This window comes from Anomalospiza imberbis, chromosome 2 (genome assembly GCF_031753505.1).
Source record: "Anomalospiza imberbis isolate Cuckoo-Finch-1a 21T00152 chromosome 2, ASM3175350v1, whole genome shotgun sequence".
NCBI classification, from domain to species: Eukaryota; Metazoa; Chordata; class Aves; order Passeriformes; family Viduidae; genus Anomalospiza; species Anomalospiza imberbis.
In genome coordinates this window covers 26,328,186-26,349,188 of record NC_089682.1, presented here as the reverse complement: position 1 = coordinate 26,349,188, position 21,003 = coordinate 26,328,186, and the positions used below count along the sequence as shown (strand labels likewise).

The 21,003-nt window shown below is 38.1% G+C and overlaps 1 protein-coding gene and 1 long non-coding RNA gene across 2 annotated transcripts in view; both read left to right on the top strand.

Annotated features, from left to right (window-relative positions):
• Positions 1-20,998, top strand: part of GRTP1 (growth hormone regulated TBC protein 1) — a 34,566-nt gene extending 13,568 nt beyond the window's left edge. Inside the window, exons 4-8 of the mRNA XM_068180216.1 lie at positions 1,768-1,892; positions 3,631-3,727; positions 17,922-18,094; positions 18,210-18,395; positions 20,512-20,998. Of these exons, the coding sequence (XP_068036317.1) occupies positions 1,768-1,892; positions 3,631-3,727; positions 17,922-18,094; positions 18,210-18,395; positions 20,512-20,601 (671 nt within the window). The 3' untranslated portion in view covers positions 20,602-20,998. The remainder of the gene's footprint in view (positions 1-1,767; positions 1,893-3,630; positions 3,728-17,921; positions 18,095-18,209; positions 18,396-20,511) is intronic.
• LOC137468455 (uncharacterized) overlaps positions 1-21,003 on the top strand; it is a 224,167-nt gene that overhangs the window by 69,633 nt on the left and 133,531 nt on the right. The gene's annotated exons all lie outside the window — the stretch shown is intronic.

Sequence of the window (21,003 nt, the reverse complement as noted above, 5' to 3'; positions counted from 1 at the left end):
CTATCCCCTCACGCTAAACTAAAATATTGTTACTAAATATAAAGCAAAGTTTTAAATCCTTCATAAAACTAGGGAAGGCTTCCCCCAGTCCTTGTGGGGAAAAAACATGCTTTGCAATCAGGAAGCAAGTTGCAGCTGATTCTCTCAACTGCAGGTTGTGAAATTACAGATGAGTTCAGTTTGAGTAGTCCCTTCTTTGTATGTGATGGATTTTTCTTACTCTCCTCTCACCCTTTCTCTGCATAACTGAGGAGAAGAGCCATGGCTAAAATTCAGCATTAATCTTTTCTGTAACATTCTGCATATACTTTAATAAAGAATAAATTCTGATTATGCAAATACTATGCTGCATAATCTTCCTACCAAGAAGAAACAAAAGAAATTTATTTATCCTGCAACTGTCTGTTGTTCAGGTCTTCTCAAAAATTGTCTTTTTCCTTGTGTTTTTCTTCTCATACACATAAGAGCTGAAGTGAAATATTTTCCTGCAAATTATTTGTTCCCTTTAAAAGGAAGAAATAGCAATTAGTGTGATAACTTCTTCATGCATGTGACTTCCACTACACTATTCATGATTTTGGGGAGCTTTCTTCCTTTGATTGCTTATAGCTGAACTTTGTGTCAAAGCTGTAACAGACTTCTTCCTTTATGCCAGAAAAGGCTGATAAAAAGTGATAATTCTTAGGACATGAAGATCTGTACAGAAGTGCTGTTACTGAAATTTGTTTTTAAACCAATTTGTTGTTGTTAAATATAACCCAAACAACTACTCATATTTTATTAATAACTCTTGGGTTTTGAAAATCTGCAAAGTTACTTTTAGACTTTAAAGTTGGAAAGAAAAATTCTGTTTAAAGATCAGATGCACAGCTCTGTGTAAGTGACCTTGGGTTTTCTCTTTATGCAGTGAAGCAGCCCAAAAATTAACTCTGCCTGTTTTTTTCCAACAACTAAGGGCTGTTTTGGGGTGACTAGCTCAAACTTGCATGTCTGATTTTTAGACCTTTGTAAGGAAAGATGAATCCTACTATTAAAGTTTGGTCTGAAAGAAATGAATGGTTGGAAATGTCAGTAATTGCATACTCCTTACTTGGTTGAGCATTGAGTTTGAAGCATGTGGAAATGTGCTCTGCTGCTTGGTTATCAGAAACCACTCCCATTCTTGATGATCTTGCACCAGTGAAGACACAACTCTTCTCATGATCACATCATGGAGAAAGTTAAATTTAAAAAAGTGATTTCTAAGTGGAAGTCAGCAGCTGCGGGAGCAGGTCTGGGGTTTTTTGGCTGCTACTGTTTGGTAGAAGTTCACTGAGTAAGTCAATTGAAAGTTCATCTGATTTGTTATGAGAATGTGCATTTCTAGAGGCAAACTCATTTCATGCCACTTGACTGTATATGCTTGGCATGTCTTGTGTCTGTCAGTCCAAATACCTGGTTTGCTTTCATTTAAGACTTTGTGGTCAGACATGGAAGGAGTCCAATCTGCAGGAGAATTTCTTTAGGTCTGCTTGAAATTGGTTTCTGTACACTAATAGGATTATTCTTTCTAGGAATAGATTATCCTTGAATGCAAGTGCCCTTTTAGCCAGAATAGAGGTAAAGCTGTTTCTTAACATTAATCCACTAAAACAGCAGTTCAATGAACCATAGTGAAGCTTCAGTTGTACTTCACAAGACCTTTGAAAGTTTTTTTGGAAACTGACAAGGAACAGCTCTTAATTTTGTTTTGTTTTTTTTTTTTTTTTTTTTTTTGGTTTTGTTTAGACATGAACAGAACATTTCCAGATAATGTAAAATTCCGCAAAACTGCTGATCCATGTTTGCAGCACGCACTCTACAATGTATTGGTAGCATATGGGCATCATAATAAAGCAGTAGGATATTGTCAGGTAGGTAATCATTGTTTTGTAAACAATGCTGCATTTCACCAGTGCTAACTGTTCTTGTCCATTTGAATGTGAGTTTTCAGAAGCACGCCCATAAACTGTTTAACACCCATATTTCTGTTTATAAACTGGCCCTGGGAGGTTGGGGCGGGGTATGAATATCTTAAGGCAAATTCGGATATCCTTCTGAATTTCTCAGTGGCTGTTCTTGTAGACAGCTTGATCAATTTGGTTCCATTTGTCAGCTGCAACATAAGTAGTTGCTTTGGAGAGCAAGAGGAAGCGAACTTGCCTTTTCCTTGTCCTGCCAGCTTTCCCCAAACAGGCCTTGGTATGTACCAGGCATCATGAGGTCTTAATTGCCTGTGTTTTCACTGTCTCATTTTTCAAAGTACAGAAAGGCCAGCATTAATGTGGCATCATGTACTTGATGGCTCGTAGCATTATTTAGTGCCATCTCCCAACATAGATAACACAAGTAGGAAGAAAATTTCTTTGAAATTCAACCTGATACTGTTTTGATGGCAGCTCAAGAAAGCTTCTGTTGTCACTGTAAAGTACTGTAAAGTTTCCTGTGGGACACAAAGAACAGAATAGTCTGACAGTCAAGAAAAAAAGTGTCTGTCTTTAAGGATCTTAAAGAAGCAGGCACTGTCATGAGCAAAATGTGTTTTCAGTTCACTTATTAACTCCTCTCCTGTCTCCTCCACTTCCTGAGCAAGAACGTGTGTGCTAACATATAGCTCATTTTAGCTGAGAAAGTTATGTAGTAAATATAACTACTCTGAAGTTGAAAGAATATGAACAGTATTTTTTTTAAATCTTGAGAGAAGACTTAGAGGGACTTAAACTTACACTGAAGTCTCTAAAATTTTTTTTCTTGTGTACCCTAGCTAGTTTTAGTACAGAAATTTACTCCCATTCTTCAAAAGATGAATGATTTATATTATTCTCAGTAATATGTATTTATCAAAATATATTTTTAATATTTTGGTAATAACAGAAGGGGTAGAATTACGAATACTCAATTTTGGAAGTGTCTATATAGAGGTGATTAAACAACAACAACACACATACATAACACACATACAACAACATAACACACAACTTCTAAACCATAGCAGCTTCTACATGTCCAATTGTTAATAAAATATTTTGGTACCTTTACTGTTTAATGGGCTAATGAAAGAAGAACACTTACAAACCCTTGTGTGGATTCTTTGCACATCTGGCCTCCTCACAGGATCAATGCTATTATATGTATCTGTGGAGTACTGGAGGTATTATGGAAGAAAACAGTTTGTACAAAGCCTTTAGATGAGTTAAGCAGCAAAAGCTGCTGGAACTGCAACATTTTACTCAATGTGTTTGGGTCAGACATTCTCCTCCTGCAGCCTCACTATCTACCTGCAAATTTGTTGTGTTTGTAGTGCTCATCTAATACAGCTGTGTTTGGGTTCTGATCAAAGCAGCCTTCAGTTGCATTGGGCTTTGGAATTAAAAAAAAAGCAAAATTGCAAGTATAGACTGCTAAGCATTTTCTTTTAATTTCCCTCTCCTTAATCTTTGTTAATAATTCTTGTGTGCAGGTTTAGCAGGTTACTCAACCAGTGGCCTTCATTAATAGAATTTATTTAATATGCACTGTTTGTAGAACTGTAGAAACTTAGCCCTTAATCAAAAGAAGTAAGCTAGAAACTCTTTAGGTAAGTGTATGTATCTCAAAACCTTTCTATTTCAGGGCATGAACTTCATTGCTGGATACCTGATTCTTATTACAAAGAATGAAGAGGAGTCCTTTTGGTTGCTAGATGCTCTTATTGGAAGAATATTGCCTGGTATGTTAAAAACATAGTTTTATTCATATATTGGAGCTTGGCTTTTATCTTTGCATTCTTCTCCAGCTCTAGACAATATCTATATCTGGTCTGTTCAGTTGCTCTCTGATTTCCCTTGCCTGGATCTCTGGGGTTGCAGGAGGTGTTAATCAATTTTGCCTCATGTATAAGCTGAACCTCACTGCACATGTGAGGTAGTTTAAAACCAGAAACAAACACCAGGCACTGCTATATTTCTTACTCCTGTGAAATGCATTTGGGATTTTTTTTTTAATTTAATTATAGAGCGAGAATGGTTTTATTGTGAATTCCTATTAGCATTTCACAGGTCTGACTACAGATACACCTTTAATGTAGGTGGAAGGTCTCACTGGAAGACCAGTAGAAAATGGAGGACTGATTCCTTATTGGCCTAGTTTTGCTTTTGCACAGATCTTTATCTCAAATGGTTGGAGGTGGAATTCAGTATTACACTGTCAACTAGCTACTGGTCAAGGCTGATTGAAACTTTCACTTTTCCTTCTGTCTGTTCATGTTTAAGATTAAGCAAAAAAAAAAAAAATTGGTTCCCTACTGACTAGAAAGGAAAGACCTTGAGAAAGAATAGCTGAAAGATTCTTTTTATGCTTTTGAATGACTGTAAGAAATTATTTTACATTGAATACACCATATAGGAACTTGGATTTTTCTTGTGTGGAATCAGTGGTTGGACTTTGTTTCCAGACTGAAAGAGTAGAGACAGGCAGGGAATGCTATGAGTTGTTCAATCAGTCTGCAAATATTTAACGTTATGCAGCCTTGAAGTTTACTTTCAAGCTGTAAAAATAGTCTAAAGAAATCAACTGACTGTTGCTTTTGTTCAGCCTTGAGAGCTCTAAGCTGTGCAAACAGGTAAGAGACAGGGCTGCTGTCTGCCCTGGGACCTGCCACTGCCTTGCATGGGTATATGTGTGCTTTGACATCACTGTGTCAAGGATAAGGCACTCTGTAAAAGGCAGGTTTATTGTGAAGAGATGTGTGGAAACTCTTGCTGTTAATCCTTTCAATAGTCTTATACACTGTTTTTGAGGCAAAGGAGGCAGAGTGAGAATTTTATGTTTGTTGTTTTTGGTAGGGAACTTAATTCACTTTATCAAAAAACCGTCATTTTTATATATCCTTCTACACTTTACTGATACTTTTGGCAAAAGTTGTTCTTATTTTTCCCTCCTAGCTGTTGACTTTATCTTAGGCAGGTAACATTGGTGATGAGAAGAAATTCCTAACATGAAGTGCAATTGCTGTGTATAAAGTAGGTGTATATTTACTCAAGTTATAGGTATATTTTTACTTTTCTGTAACAGGATTGTTATTACTGACTTTAGCATGGGTCTAACTAGGCAATATGAATCTTCTATATAGTATGAATATTTGTATTGAATAATACAAAGCTTTACTGACAGAAAACTTGTTGCTGATGCTCTTCCCCCCCACCCCATATTTTAAAAAATGTTTTTATCCCTTCTATTCCCACCACTTTCCAATATAGTTTGATTTGTATATTTACAAAATTCAAAGCATGACAGTTAAAATAATTGACATAATTTCAGTAAAATACTGTGTGTGCATATGTGAGAGAATCAAACAGACCATATTCATAAAGCAACTCATTCAGGTAAATAATTACTGCATTTCTGTTAACAGTGCAAGGTATTGCACGTTTCAGTTTTAAGCACTATAATTATCTGTTAGGGAATCAGAGAGACACCTCTCAAGATCTTGTAGATCTTGAATGTTTTCCAGGTTTTCAGAGGGAAGACTAGGAATCAGTGTTGTTGGATCCCAACAGTTTGATTAGCCAACATATTTCCATTAGTTTGGTTGCTGATTTGGTTTTCTTGATTTGTTTGCATTATAATATCCATGTTTTCCCCCTGTCGTTGCACCAAATAAGCCTCCAGGTCATGTCCTCATTTTTGAGTGTACTCTGGAACTGCCAGTTAAAACAGTGGTGCTTTAGGAAAATTTAGAAATCCATTCTCTGCTCTCTGCCATGTCCCTGTGGGTGCTTCCTCCCCTGCCCACATGCATTTAATTACATTAAACAGCTGCTCCAGAACCGTGACGCTGACAGTGGTTTTCTTGGTCAGCAGATCAACTGAGCCAGCCACAGATCAATGGCATTGATTGGAAAATGTACAGTGTGACAGATGGGAACATTCTGGGGAAGTGACAGAAAATGGGACTTCATCAGTAAAGGTTTTCTGGCTGAATTGTTTTGTTACATCCAAATGGAGATAATGCAGCTGGGAGAGAGAGCCAGTAAATTAGGCTTTGGTTGATTGGCAAGAGTTGTGTGCATGCCTTTCATTTGGCTCAACTTTCATTTGTCCAGCACTGCTGGATACAGCTGGGTGAGGCCAAAAAGTTCCTGCTTCTGCTGAGGGCAAGCCCATGCATTTCTGCCTGTTGTCTGTCAGCTGCTCAGCCAGGGATTTGGAGGGATTATGATTTAAGCACAGCAAGGGGGAAGAGAATTATTTGTTTAACTGAAGTTTTGGTGTTACCAAGTTGTTTTTTTTTATTCCCAGGGTCATTCAGACAGGTGGCTGGAGCAGACAGCATTGCCCACAAGAAGCAGTATAGAGTCAATTCAAGCTCAGAGTGATGTGCCTGCAGTTTGTACACAGCATAGCTCTGATGTTTCTGTTCTATTCTGTTCGTCACTCTGATCCTCTTTGAGAAGTTTTGGGGATTTTTTTGTGCTTTTAAGGAAAGAGTGGAGAGATTGATTTAGAAAGCATTGAGTAGGTAGGACCATTTAACTGTGGTACCTCAGAATGTAAGTAAAGGAGTATACTTGTAATATTTTACATATTTGTAATTAAATGGTGAGATTATGACAAGAAAAAACTCAACAATTTGGTCTCACTTTAGCATGACAGTTATGCTTATATATAGAAGAATAATCCTTTCTCACACCTTCAGAGTTCTCAGTCTGGAAGCAATTGTGTATATTAATGTATACTCTAACAAATCTACTGGACCATTATACTGGAGTTACTCTTACTGAAAACTAGTTGTAGAGTACTTTGCCTGTGGTTGAGAGAGGTCTCATGAGTTCTGCACTACCCCGTTCATGGCCAATTTGATATCCTTTTATTCTAGTGTCAGTGCCAGCTTTTTGGGATGACAAAAGTCTCCCTCTCTTTTGTGCTTACTTTTCATGTATTTGTAGGATGCAATCAATTAATTTTGGAGGTTTTTTGTAAGGCTATGCTCCTTCAGTCAAACTCTTCTCTTGCATGAAACTTTTCTCTGTTCCTGTTTTAGCCTAATAATTATTCTGTATGCTTGATTTTTTCTAATTTTTATTTTTGTGAACCTGATCACAATGGCACACTTATTTTCTGGTGGGGAATCAGCTAGTGCCTTGTGCACTGGCTCTTTTCACAGTGGAAAATGTTTTGCTTAAGAGAGAAAAGCTGTAGGATTTCCCTTGCCTTTTTTCCTTAGTGGCACACTGGTTTTGATTTGTGATCTCCATCATAATGCACGTGCTGTTCCTTCTCTCTCATTGTCAACAGATGTTTTTTCCACAGCATTTAGGAATTCATAACACCTTTTTACTGAACTTTATTTGCACATTCTTGTTGTTTTAAATGTCATCATGTCTCTTACTCCAGTCTTCTCACTATTACTTTGTTGTACTTTGTGTATAGTATCTCTTAGTTTAGTGTTGTCAACAAATACCAGCTTTTTCTCCAATATTCTTAATAAATATCTTAAATGAGGTGTAGTATTCTTCAAGAATCAGTCTAGCAATCTTCCTTCAGTCTCATTACTTTTTAGCAAGTTCTTCTAAAATTTTTTACCCATGTGTACTGCCTGGTTGTTTATAAAACATAAAAAGAGCAGAGTTTTGAATGATTAAATGGTCACCAAAGTAGTAGACCGCACTGAAGTAACTGACATTAGCTGCAAGTGCGCAAGGTGCCGCTCTTTTTAGGTGATCACGCACTACATTATTGGTGTGTAGTGTAGTGACTGCTGGTTAAGGCAAGTGGCTGCATGCTGAGATAAGATATCCCCCATGTTTGTTCAGCTCTCTGGCTTGCAATTGTATCAGCAGGTTGCACAGGAGATTAGGCACGGTAAGAGACATGAATATTTGAAGTGAATGGCATCATAGCTACATATCAAACTCTTAAATAGCCTTCTCTTTTGAGTGATTCATGTTATAACAATCTTTTGAGTCCCATCATAGACTTTCAGGTTTGAAGGGAAGGACCACATGGGAAATGCAGAAGGCTGTAGTAAGCTGTAAAGTATTTCTGTGTAGACTGTTTGCTTTTAATTGCAGTTGAGCCTGTATTTATTTTGTTCTTGTGGCTGAATTTATTTAAATACCCTAATTGGGTATTGCCGGAGAACCTCTGAATGCAGAACTGGCTTGGCAGCTGCATCTTTTCAGATCTGCATCTCCAAAATGAGTGGACCTCTTCACAGGAAGTGTTTTTATTTAGCTGTGCAGGTAGAAAACACTGCTAGACCTAAACTGAGCTGAATTTGCAGCCTAAGATGGGGACTGTTGTGATGAAAAGCATTTCCTTTCAGAGAGAAGACTTGAGCACCTCAAGCATGTGCTTTTGGTGTGAAAAGCTCCTTTCAAGGCTATGTGTGACACCATGTTTGCAAAGTTGTTTTTGACAACTGAGCTTTTTTTTATAATACCATCAACCCAAAAAATTTCAGCAGATTGATCAGTTTTGGGCTGCTTCTTTATCTTCTTCCTCTGGCAGCTCTCAGCTACAGGTCTGTGAGTTGGCAGGATTCTCACTCATCCACCGACTTCCTCTGTGATTGCATTTGAAGCCATAGTGGTATGCCCCTCTGGCCTCCAGCATCACATCTGGTACTCAGAGACAGGAGCATTTTGCTGGTCAGCTGAATAATTAAGAGTTTTGAAATATGGGACTCCATCATGTTCTACTATTAACCCCCAGCCACAATGAAAGCATTAGTGTTTGAGCATTAGAGGTCAGTTGAATATACCTAGGAATTAAGCATGCAGTGTCCTGTTAAGCTGAAGGTGGAATGAAAGAGTCATGTGCCTGTATTTAGAAACCATGATAATCCTGAAATCCTCATTACTTACAAATCTGAACTGCTAGGAGATTTGTGAGACTTGAGCAAGCAGGAAATAAGCAACTGGTGGGGTTTTCTTCTTTAAAATTACACAGGTATTTATAAATTTGAAATAATTTATTTACTTTCTGTATCATATCTCCCTCCCACCCAGTCTAAAACCTCACGAATAAAAGAATAATCTCATTATTTAGTAGGTGTGTTTTAGGTGGCTGGGTAGAACTCCTACACTTTTGTATGAAAGAGAAGTTTGCTGTACGTGACAAGAATATCCATGCTATCAGCCTTACTTTTGTGAAGAAACATGCAGCAGAAGCACCCCAGTGTTTAAAAACACTGAATATTGTGTTCCTTGACATGTGTCTTTACACTACTGCATTTATGCTGGAAGCAGGGCCTATTCCACCAAGGCCAAGTCAAGAATGCCTCCTTCATTCTGACAAGCAAGCCTTCATTGATATAATTTGATTATGTTGAACTTAAAGTATCTTCAGTAGGCCATCCATGGCACTACGCTATGTGGACTGCAGCCTTTGGCTGTCTGCACAGACAGTGCTATTTGCTTGTTTATCTACCCAGTAAATCAAATTTTCATCCCTTTCAAAAGCCATCAGCAAAATAACTTGTCAAATGAAATCTTAATTCAGCTAGGACTGATCAAAGGTAGAATTCCATGGCTGCATGCAAAGGAGGAAGGTAGGTAGAGTGGCATAAACACAGAAGTGTGGGTTTGGGAGAAGAGGTTCTGTGTTATTTGTGACATGGAAGAACCTATTATTGGCCAAGCCTTAGTATGCAGCACAAGGCTTACTTAGTTTGTGCTTTATATTTTATTATAGTAGCCATGTTGGAGTGAAGTTCTGTTTTCTTTTTTAATATTTATTTTATTTTTATCTAATGGCTTCAGTTGTGAAAGCACTCATGTGCATATGGTATTGAAATTATACTTTTGACAGAGCCATCTCCATGCTAAAGGGATTGTGCTATTCTACCTGCAGAGTTAACGCAGTAAAGTTACAGCAGCTTTTTTTGATTTTTACTTTCTGATGGTCAGCCAGGGCTCTGTATGTTCAGTTACAATTTTAATAAATGAGCCTTCCTGAATATGTCACTTAGACAGTAAGAACCATAACATATCAGCTGACAAATGTATGACGGGTTATACATGCTCAAAGCAAATCCATATATAGTATACAGTTTTGTATTTTAACTTGTAAATCTCCATAAAATGTATTAATATGCTTGAAGTTATTTGTGTATTAAGTACTAAGATTCATAAAACTGGAAATGTAACCAGGTGAGGAAATAGTAGTAATTCTTCCCATTGTGGCCTTTCTGTACTTAAAGAGAACTTTAAAAAAAGGTGGAAAGCAACTTCTTACAGGAGCAGATAGTGATAGGACAAGGGGGAATTGTTGTAAATTAAAATAGGGAACACTTAGATTAGATGTCAGGAGGAAATTTTTTAGATAGTAAGGCAGTGGAACAGGCTGCCGAGAGAAGCTGTGGGTGCCCCATCCCTGGAAGTGCTCACGGCCAGGTCAGGATATCTGAGAGATCCCAGACTTGGTTTGAAAGAGCAACCCTGCCACTGCTGCTAGTAGTGTATTCACACTGTAAATCAGTCTTATTAAAAACACTTGCTATATTTTTAAATTGAAATCTGAGTGTCCTAGTTTGCAGGTATTGCTTTTTTTAAAGACTTTCTCCTAATTTATTGAAAAGCCCACAATACCTTGTGTTATGAAGTTGTTAACTTATCATTTTTCGTGCATAAATGCTACAAATAAAGAGGTTCCTTACAGAAGTCAGTTTTTCTAAATATGACCTTTTCTTTCATGACTTCTCCAGTTCTTCAGTTTTTTGCCTGAATTGTAAATATCAGAGCTGGGTGCAGTTTTCTAACCTCAGTTTTGTTAATGTCATAATCAGAGATGATATAGTCTCTCTTCAGTAGTGGATATATTCAAGGATTGATTTGGCTTTTTTTAGCTAAGATGTGCTTACTCTGGATTTATTGTATTTGCAACTTGAGATACTGCAAAATTGAGTTTTTTCAAAAGTTCAATCCTATTAAGTGTTGGGTTTTTTTGAAATATGTCATAGTAGAAAGACGCACTGACTGCAGGCTTTGATACTGTTTCAAAATACAGTATAATGCACATGCAGCATAGGTGGCAACATAATCTCTTGGTGTAAGGAGATGGGCTTTGGGAGTAAAGGAAACTAAATGAAGAAAATCATGTACAGTAGTAACTTTTGTCTACCTCAGTGTACAAGATGTGAGTGTTTAGTTTGAGAAATGCTTAGAAAATGCAACCTTGGTTGCACTAGAACCATATGTGTTGGTCCAGCTCTGTTTTAAGGTGCTTCTGTCTCAGTCTCAAGTAATGTGCTTAGTGGCCTCCATGGTGTGACTGTAGCTTTGTTGTGAAGAGCTGATGAAAATGTAACACTGGGGTTCTTCTTAAGCATGAGAGGATATCACTGCTGTGTTTTGTGCTGAGGTGTTAAGAATAACTTGTTAGTGTGGTCAGCTGATAAAATACCTATTCTTCTTAATCCTGCGGAGGAGTTAAAAACACAGATCCAGGAATCCTTATTCAGCCGAAGTCATCAGTCATTAAGACTCATTATACAGTTGTAAGCTTTTATTTTTTAAGAAGTTTGTTTCCTCAACAGGCATGATAAGCAGTTATAGTTTTCAATGCTTGTTCTTGAATTTCCTCTTGGTTTGAGGACATCGGTGATAAAAGTCTGGCAAAGGGTTTTGTGAGTTAAAAGCCTTGGCTCCTGGGTCAGCCCCATAAGCTGCAGACTTCTCCAAAGCATGCAACTCTTTAGACAGGCACAATTCATGGGGTGCAGTGACTGGAGTCAGGCCAGGCTATTTGGAAACAGCTGAGTGGGGAATATTTTGTGCGTATTGTGTCTGTTAGTGCCTGTCAGCTCAGTGATAACTGTGAAAAAACTGCTATCGGCAAACATAGCCATTCCAATGGTAGCAGATACAAAGACAGGAGAGCTGGCCAACAGTATTTTGCTCAGTTATATCTAAGCATTATGGGAGTGGTTTGGTATCTATAACTTCAAGCTGGACTAGTTTTAAATGATGCAAATGTCTCTACCGAGCAACACGTAATAGAGCTGGTATGCAAATAAATAATTAAAATAGCCAATTTCATTCTCTGTAATAGAATGTCTGAAAGCTGCACTTGTGTTTTCCAGACATGCTGCTAACTTCAGTTTATTTCTCTACATGTTTGTTACACATGAAGTCTTTGTTTCTTTGTATTTCATCTCTGTCTTCTGTAATGTCTGGAAGGATGATATCTTTGCCTGCCTTTTCATTGTCTTTCTAATTAACAAGCATCCTTCTTCAGTTTCCAAATGGCAGGTAGCTACTACATCTGCTCAGAATCCCACTGTGCTCTGTGAAATGCAAATGGGAAACCAAAGGCTCTTACAGCTCCCCGGGATCTATTTTCCAAGTTTGGGACTAGAAGCAGAAGATGAATACAGGCAGATGACATTATGTAGAAACAAACACTGCCTTTTTGTGCTGCTGGAAAGGTGTTAATAGTAAGTCATTTCTCAAGATACATTACTCCAAATTCTGTGTAATCTCAATACCAACCAATACGGATCTATAAAATGCTTGCATTCCCAGTTTTAAGATAGTTCAGCCATCCATAATAAATTTTATTTCCTTATATTTTTTTTAAAGCCAATGTTCAGTTGTGAATGATACAGCTAATGCTGGTTGTGGTGTGAGTTCAGTACCCCAGGACAGAAGTTCAGTCAGTTTAGTTTGAAGGAAGAGATAAAATATAGCTTGAGCCTGTTGCTTGGTTTGTCACAATTTTTTTTCCTGTTCCCAGGAAAATTAGGAACTTGTGTTTTAAAAATAACATAGTTAAGAGGTTTTAGCTTGCCATTTAACCACATATCTGCAGGATATCACTCTGGCCAGGACACCTGCAGGGGTCACTCTGGCCTGATACTGCAAAAAGAATTGGCAGTACTCTTAGGTTTCCTCCTTTTCCTGTTGTGGCTTTCTGATTTCTTCCCAAATGTAGGTTGTTCAGCTTTTAATGTAAGGCTCGTGCTATAGATACTTAGAAGACACAAAAGCTGGTATGTTTTAAGTGTTTGTATTTTTCCCCTACAAATGTATATGATGGAATCTGTTTTGGGTTTGACTTGAAATGTAGGAAATGTAGAACTGAGTGCTTTTCATGAAATTCTGTTCATGGAAACCTCTGAAGTTTTGTGCCAGCCCTTAGTCCTGCTCTATTACCCTCCTGGATTCCAGTGAGGTCTGGTAGCAAATGGAATCTCCAGCAAGGAGATGTTCTTGAATGGTGCTTGGTGGTATAAAAATGAACTATTTCTGCTACTATGGGAAAAGAGAGAACATTATCATCATCTCACACACACACCCACCCCAGTTCTCATGGACATTTATAAACATATTCTTGTGAATAAAATACTTTGCATTGTGTAGACTGTGAGAAAAGTTAAACCAGCCAGTTTTTAACTTTCCAGTTGGTTTGGATCTCCAAGACAAATCATTCTGTTCCAGGCTGGGCTGTGTAGGCTCTTGAAATAATAGTAATGCTGGAAGATAAGCAGCAGAGTGGAGGTCTTATTTTGGGTATTTTTGTAACATTTACAAATTTAGTTCCACCAAGAATATGTATATTTACCCTGACATATACACAACAGACTGGAAGGATTTTTTTTTAACTTCTGTAGCTCTTGACTCCTGGAGATAATTTAAGACTATAAGAGTATTGCTTCTTAAAACTTTTATTTTTGGAACCTCTTAACCTATTTATAACAGAGAATAAGGTCATAGAGTCCCTACAAGCTTTATCCTTATTTCCTACAAATCTCATTACTGTTCTGGAGCACAAGCAGCCAGTTATATCTTAGTCCTGGACATTCTGGTAAGATCCAGAGGTGCTGACTATTGTGACAGGGAGACAATGAAATGTAGTATTAGGAGTGTCTCTGACAGGACAGTTTTCCAGCTCAGTGACTGCATGCCACAGGCAGTGCAGTGTTTGTAACAAAAAGCCCTTTGACAAGGGAAAAAGTCCGTTTGTGTTGTCACCTGTGTTGTACAGTAGCAATAGAGTGGCTGGCAGCTGGTGAAGCTGGCTTTTCCTGTTTGCTGCTTGACTCCAAGAAGAAGCAGCTGATGATCCCAACAGAGCCACAGGGCTACACTGCTGTTTAGGGTCAGGATTTTGATGAGGAAGGAGCACTTAGCAGGATGCATTCCACGTAGGATGCTGCCCACATTGCCCTCTGTTACACTCTCAGGCACTCCTAAACTTAGCAAGGCATCCAAAATCCATAGGCAGGCATTGGGAACAGCAGATTGCGCAAAGCACAGGGGTAAGCAACAAAGGGAAAGATGAGAGGAAAATACAGAAAGCCTTTCATCAGTTTACAGAAGCACTTGAAAATGCCAAATTGCATACTGAGAAACTTGATTTTCATCTAGATATTCTTCTGGAATTTAGTAATAAATTAATAATACAATAATAATTTATAATGCAATATTTCATTTGTTGCCTTCCAGAAAATCTGATGAAAAATAATGTAGTGTGTGTACACCTAAAAATTATCACTTCCATTTGGCCATTTGAAGAAAAAAGGGAAACAACCTGCCCATGTGTTTTTTCCAGGGGAATGATATTTTATCAGAGGACATTCCTATAAAGCACCTAGATCAACAGATATCAACAATATAATTAGCAAGTGGCAGATTGGGAGCAGTTACTGACTCAAGTATGTTCTGGGTCATCAGCTGCTCAGCATTTTGCCAGATTATCGAGAAGGGGAAAAATAATTAAGATGCTAATTAAATGTGGATCATGCAAATCTAAAAAATGCAAACAATTTGTAAGATATAAGATATGTAAGGTATATAAAGCTAATGTGTTTCACTGGTAGATGAGTAAAAATAATTGCCTGTGCTGTATTTTCTGAAAAACAGCTTTGTGGTGTGGGGGAGAGGTAGGCTTGTGTAGACTTGGTTGTAAACAGGATATTTTGACTTCTGGGCAGAGCAGCCAATCACAAAATATTAGGAAAGTAGGGCACACAGTGAAGCATTTGCAGCAAGGGAGCGCTGCAGGATTTTTGCTGAGGGGACATTTCCAGAAGGCTAAATGACTGGGAATCCCTAGTAAATAAGGAGAGAATAGAAGAGCCATGTAGGTTAAATGTTACCAAGCACTTAGGCACTGAACCAAGTTACAAAATCATTTTCCCTAGTGAAACCAGACATGGACTTTGAAAGGTGTTCCTTGTAAATGATCTATGGGTAAGTTTTGCAGAAATATGAGGTCCTCCAGGAATGTTTCTGAAGGATTTGGAAATATGGCTTTCCTGATTTGAGGAGCTAATTCTATATACATACATTTATGTATAAAAGTATATATACAAGAAAAATAAATAGAAAATTGTAATTACATATTATGTGTAATCACTATAATACCTACATGAACGATAATTAACATGCAATAATTACATGTAAATATGTCTTGAGTGCAGATTCTTTTAACCTAACTTGTGTTGTGAACTGGCACCTAATATCCCTGAAAACCCCTGCTACTCAGTTATTGCCATTTGCATAAATTGTTAATCACTCCTCCCACTGGTTCTGCAGCAGCACTGGGCTGAACATTGCAGTGCTGTGTACCAGGGCACATGGGAGCTGCTCCAGCTCCACGAGGAACAGCAGGGGGCTGCCCCAGATAGATGAATAGTTCCTTTTTTATTCCTCTCCAGCAGTACAATCTAACAGACTTGAATGAAGGTTTAATTTACACCAAAGCTTCCAGGCTGCTTCAGTAATTTGTGATGTATCCATGTTGCCTGTCTGTTAACTTTTTTGCTTCCCAGCTCTCAAAGAGCTGGGTATGTGTCCAGTTGTGTTCCTGAGATCTTGACATTTACTTTGCTGTACAGATTAAAAATAGCAGCTGCTGTTGGTTTCAGCATATCAGATGATTGCAGCAGAGCGAGTGGGCTGCTGTCCTTCCTCCTGAGGACATTTTCCAGTGGTAACTTGGATGTTTTCAGTACTCATGTGTTTCAGGAGCACAGATAAAGAGAAAAAAAATGGTTTGTGGATATATGAGAGGAGGAAGGATAGGAAAGGGCTTGTTCTGTTACTTGTTATTTGAGATGTGATTAGATTTCACCTGCATTAGTGTTTTAAAAAACATGTACTCAGCCAAATAATGTTACTGTTACTGCATTCCAGTTCAGAAATGAGCACAGCACTAATACAACATATGCAGAAAGAGAGGGTTTTGTGTTGGCTCTGAGTTCATGGTGTATTTTCAGTACACTTTTCCATGGGATTATTGTGTTTAAGCTGTTGGAGCTTTCCCTACAAGCAATTGAAAGGCAGATGGTTAAAGAATATGTATCAGTGGCAGTGACTCTTAGGTCTCTAGAGGAGTTTTACATCTCAGTCTTCAGGGGTAACAAAGGATCCCAGACATAAAGCTAGGTTCCTGAAGATTGATTGTGATGCTCTGTAGTACTGTTAAAAACTCCTGTAGATCTTCTAGAGTTTGGACAGAGCAAATGTAGAGCAAATAGCTCAAGGGGTAGGAAGTCTGTTCAGGAAAACCTTTGGCATAGGAAAGAGTGGAATATTAAACTGCTCTTGTGAAATTACAGAAATTTAAGTGTTTATAGATGTACTGCATACTTTGGAAGTATTTTTAAACTTACCTGTGGCACTGGGAGGTTTTATTAGAATTATTTCAGGCAAATAGACTTCACTCTGGTTCCTTCACCTTTATATGAACCATTGGCCTATGCTGTGTGTCTAGGGACACTGGCAGAAACCAGTTAAGACAGAGAAACCTGAATTGCAGCTTTCCAGAATCAGTGAAGGAAAGAAAGGCATAGAAAGTGCTTGTGTCACCACTGGTTTCTTTCCATAAACAAAAGTTAATAACATAAGTCTTGTCAGCAAAGTGCTTGTGAACTATCACAAGATGCTTCCCAGGACTGGAGTGGCCAAGTCCAGCTTAAATGTTTCTCTCAACATACAAACCCAAAACATGAATTTCTTAAACATCTGTGTAGTTCTTGTGTCATACCGGGGTATTTGAATACTTAGGAATTGGAACAACATATTTTTCTTCCTTTAAATATACCCAAAGCTACTTGTTTATAGAGCTGAGATGCTTGTTATTCAGCCTGCAGCTTGGTAATGAAAATGCTTACCCTGACAAGCAGGCAGTGGACTGACAGCCAGAGAGTGCTCTGTTGTTCTTAATGGTGAATTTACCAGTTACTGCAGTGACCACAAGTGCAGGAATGCAGGTCTTATTTCAGTCCCTGCCTTGCAGGTAAATTAAACAGGAAGAGATGTTGCCTGAGGGATCTGTCATTCACTTCCTTTCAGAATTATTCTATGAAAAGTGGGATTTTCTTGGCTCAGAGAGAGAAAAACTCCTACCTTAATGGCTAAGGTTACACCTAGGAAGACGGGGAGTATCTGGCCTCCAGCACACCTGCACAGCTGATGCTCTGGGGGAATTTGCATTTCTGGTTTGACTGGACCTGGTCTAAAGGCTGCAGGTTATTGTGGTGGTTTGGGTTTTTTGTTACCTCTCTGGATGTTATGTGGACTGGGAGTTGTGCAGCCCCCCACACAGGAAGGAGGTGGTGTTTATACTGAACTTTTTAAATATTAGTAACACTTTTGTAGTTTAAGCTAGCAGTCAAAAACCACCTAAACGATCCTTCCTTGGGAAGGAAGAATGCATTGCCAAAAAACATCAGAGAGAAAGAAAATACTTCAGTAGGCATGAATGAAGTGTTTGTGTAGGGGGATCAGCTTGGCTGAAAGAGCAGCACTCTGCAACCGCAGTGCAGAGATCTTCGTGCTGTGGGTTAATTTACTTCACCTTGGGATTCCTAGGCTCAGCGTGCCTTTATACATTCAGCTGCAGAGGACACTCTCTTCAATTTCATGAAAAGATCATGTGCACAGATCCCTGAGTTTTGATTTCTTCTCTCCAAGATTATTACAGTCCTGCAATGTTGGGCCTGAAAACTGATCAGGAAGTCCTTGGAGAACTTGTGAAGATGAAAGTTCCAGCTGTGGCAGAGCTGATGGAAAGACATGGAGTCATGTGGACCCTAGTGGTGTCACGCTGGTTTATATGCCTGTTCATTGACATTCTTCCAGTGGAGGTAACTGGTAACATAAAGTTCTCTTACTACACCCCAGATTATTTCATTTCTACTGCTTTAGTAATATTTGCTTACTGGAAATCAAGGTTAATCTGAATTCTCTCCTTTACTGCAGACTGTGCTCCGAATATGGGATTGTTTATTCTATGAAGGGTCAAAGATCATCTTCCGTGTGGCCTTAACATTGATTAAGCAAAACCAAGCTTTTATTTTGGAAGCCACGAATTTCCCTGACATTTGTGATAAATTTAAGCAGATCACCAAAGGAACATTGGTAACAGAGTGTCACAGTTTTATGCAGGTAAATTCTCTGCAGCTTTTAGTCATTCCAAATTAAAACCAAGACTGACTTAGAAATGTTTTTCACTGAGCAAAAGATGGATACAGTTGGGAGAAACATAGCTGTTAGGATTGGTTTTTAAATAAGAAATTCAAACCTTTCTAATACATATATTAAATAGTTTATATTTAATAATTATTATCAATTAAATATTATATTTAGTAGTTATTATCTAGTTCTATATATAGAAATCCATCCACATTATCTGTCATACAGGGAAGAAAATTCTTTTTGCCCTTTTTACCAGTTAAGACAGGAAGTCTGAGAAAATCATTTTAGTGCATTTTCCAGTGAACTGTGGATATTGATCCCATGCTTTTTTCAGATGAACTGCAAATACAGTATTGTAGAATAAGCACAAAGTGAATTTTAAACTTGCACTGATAAATGGCTGTAGTGCCTGAACACACAGCATTCTGTTTAGAACAAGATGGTAGCAGCAGGTTCTTATTTCCAGACAAAAACCCATGAAGTTGAATGTCCAGGTGCTATGACAGTCTACAAGCTAAGGATTATTTGTTTAAATTATTAATATAATGAGTGCCACATCAGTATAAAACATTAGATTCAGGGCTTATCTCAGAAGATGGAAACATAAAAAGTGGTAGCTGCAAAACAAGTAACAGGAGCACATCTGTCATAAATCACTTGGTCAACTCCACTATCATTGTTTGCTCAGTGTGCACAAAACCATGTCCTGGATGGTGACATTTACCCCACAAAGTGTTTCATGCTCATGGCACATCTCTCTGCATAGGTCAGTCACAGTAGGATGTCATTTATACTAACTTTCATAATTGTTAATATTGAAGAAAAACTAGTTTAACTTACTGACACTTTTAAGTCTTTTACTTAAAGGAGCAAGAGAAAAATCACAGGTACAGCTTTAATTTAGAAGGGAGATATTTGAGGGGCTTTTCCATTCCATAAACAGTTTAGAATAAGAATTTATTAAACATTAACTGCCTTAACACCTGTTCAAAGGCTGATGCTAACACTTGTCCTTGAAGGACTTCCCTCCCCCCCTCTTTAATTGTGTTAAATTTTACACCAGCTATTTTTAGAAAATCAACCACCTTTTCCTTGCAATTACCCTGAGTAAAAGAATTTTAACTGTTATTTACTATAGTAATGGGGCTTTGGAGGCAGTTAGAGAAACAATTTCAGTTAGGTTCTTCTGTAATGTTGAAACATGTACTTTTGTGCTCAGATGTTTGTTGGGTTGGGGTTTTTACCAGCAGTACAGGTATTATAGCAGTAGAGGTAATGGCAGGTATCTTTAGGCCTCCTCCCCCAGAAGAGAACCTCAGTTTTCAGTTTGAAGGTTTCTTTGCCAGAGAGCTGTTCTGGTTAAATTACAGTCTCATCTCTAGAGCTGTCATTTAACAGCTCCAGAGACCTGAGATGCCCACACACCTTAACTGTAGCTTAAAGTGCATAAACCCGTAGCTTTGCTTCACAGTTTTGTTCACTCAGAAGTTCTAGGTGAAGTAGTGGAAACAAATGTATTGTTCTTGAACAATGAGTGAAAACAAAAGAAAAAAACCTAACTGAAGATGTGTGATGACATTCAGAACACATCAAGTTCTTACATCCATATCCATTACTCCCCAGGAAAGCCTGGTAGAGAAGAGGAGCAAAAGTAGTGTCGTGAGGGATTAAAACTGATTTTTTTGCAGTAGGAAGACACTGGTTTCTTTGTGCTCCAAAGCCTGAACCACCTCTGCTAGCACCACACAAGAAGTGCACTGGTGTTTTGTCACATTACCCAGGACAGTTTAATGTGTTCTAAATATGCCACCTTCCACCACCTGCCATCTAAAACAATCTCAACTGGACACACATTCAAGCCAAATTTTCTATTGCTGCTTTTGTGTAACTTACTGCACTTGTTATAAGCTGCAGGTTACAGCTCAGACAATGAAGATATTACCCTGTTACAGGAAGGCCAAAGAGCAGTGAGCAATTTCACAGTATCGACATTGAAGCAGGGATTTCACAACTCAGAGAATTATGTGAGAATTCTAGCTGTCCAAAGCCAGCATTTTAACTAAGAATTTTCTTCTTTTGCCCTCAGAAAATATTCACAGATCCTGGAAGCTTATCCATGGCAACAATCAACAAACTCCGAGAGACCTGCAGGGAGAAATTGCTTTCTCAGGGATAACATGCCAGGTGTAATCAGGTGGTCAGATACTACAGCAATTGACACATTCCTCTACTTGCACTGATTCAAGCACACTTTAAGCTTTCCATGAATTAATTGACACTTGACCAATTTTTCCTGCCTTTCAAGTAAGTGTGTTAACACTTTGTACTGTATGTCAGATTTGATAACTGGAACTGGTGGTTCTGTTATTGTTTGTTGGTGATGTGTTTTTATTTTTTAAGGATTAAGGTATCTTCAGACTAGAATGTGATTAATGTCAGGACCTTCCTTTTAAAAAAAATCCCAGGGAATTTTGTAATATTAAAAGCAAACAGATGTATAAAATTATGTATTACTGTGTTAACTATGACACCATTACCATTTGTACAAAATAAATTAATTTAATTTGTCAGAACCTGT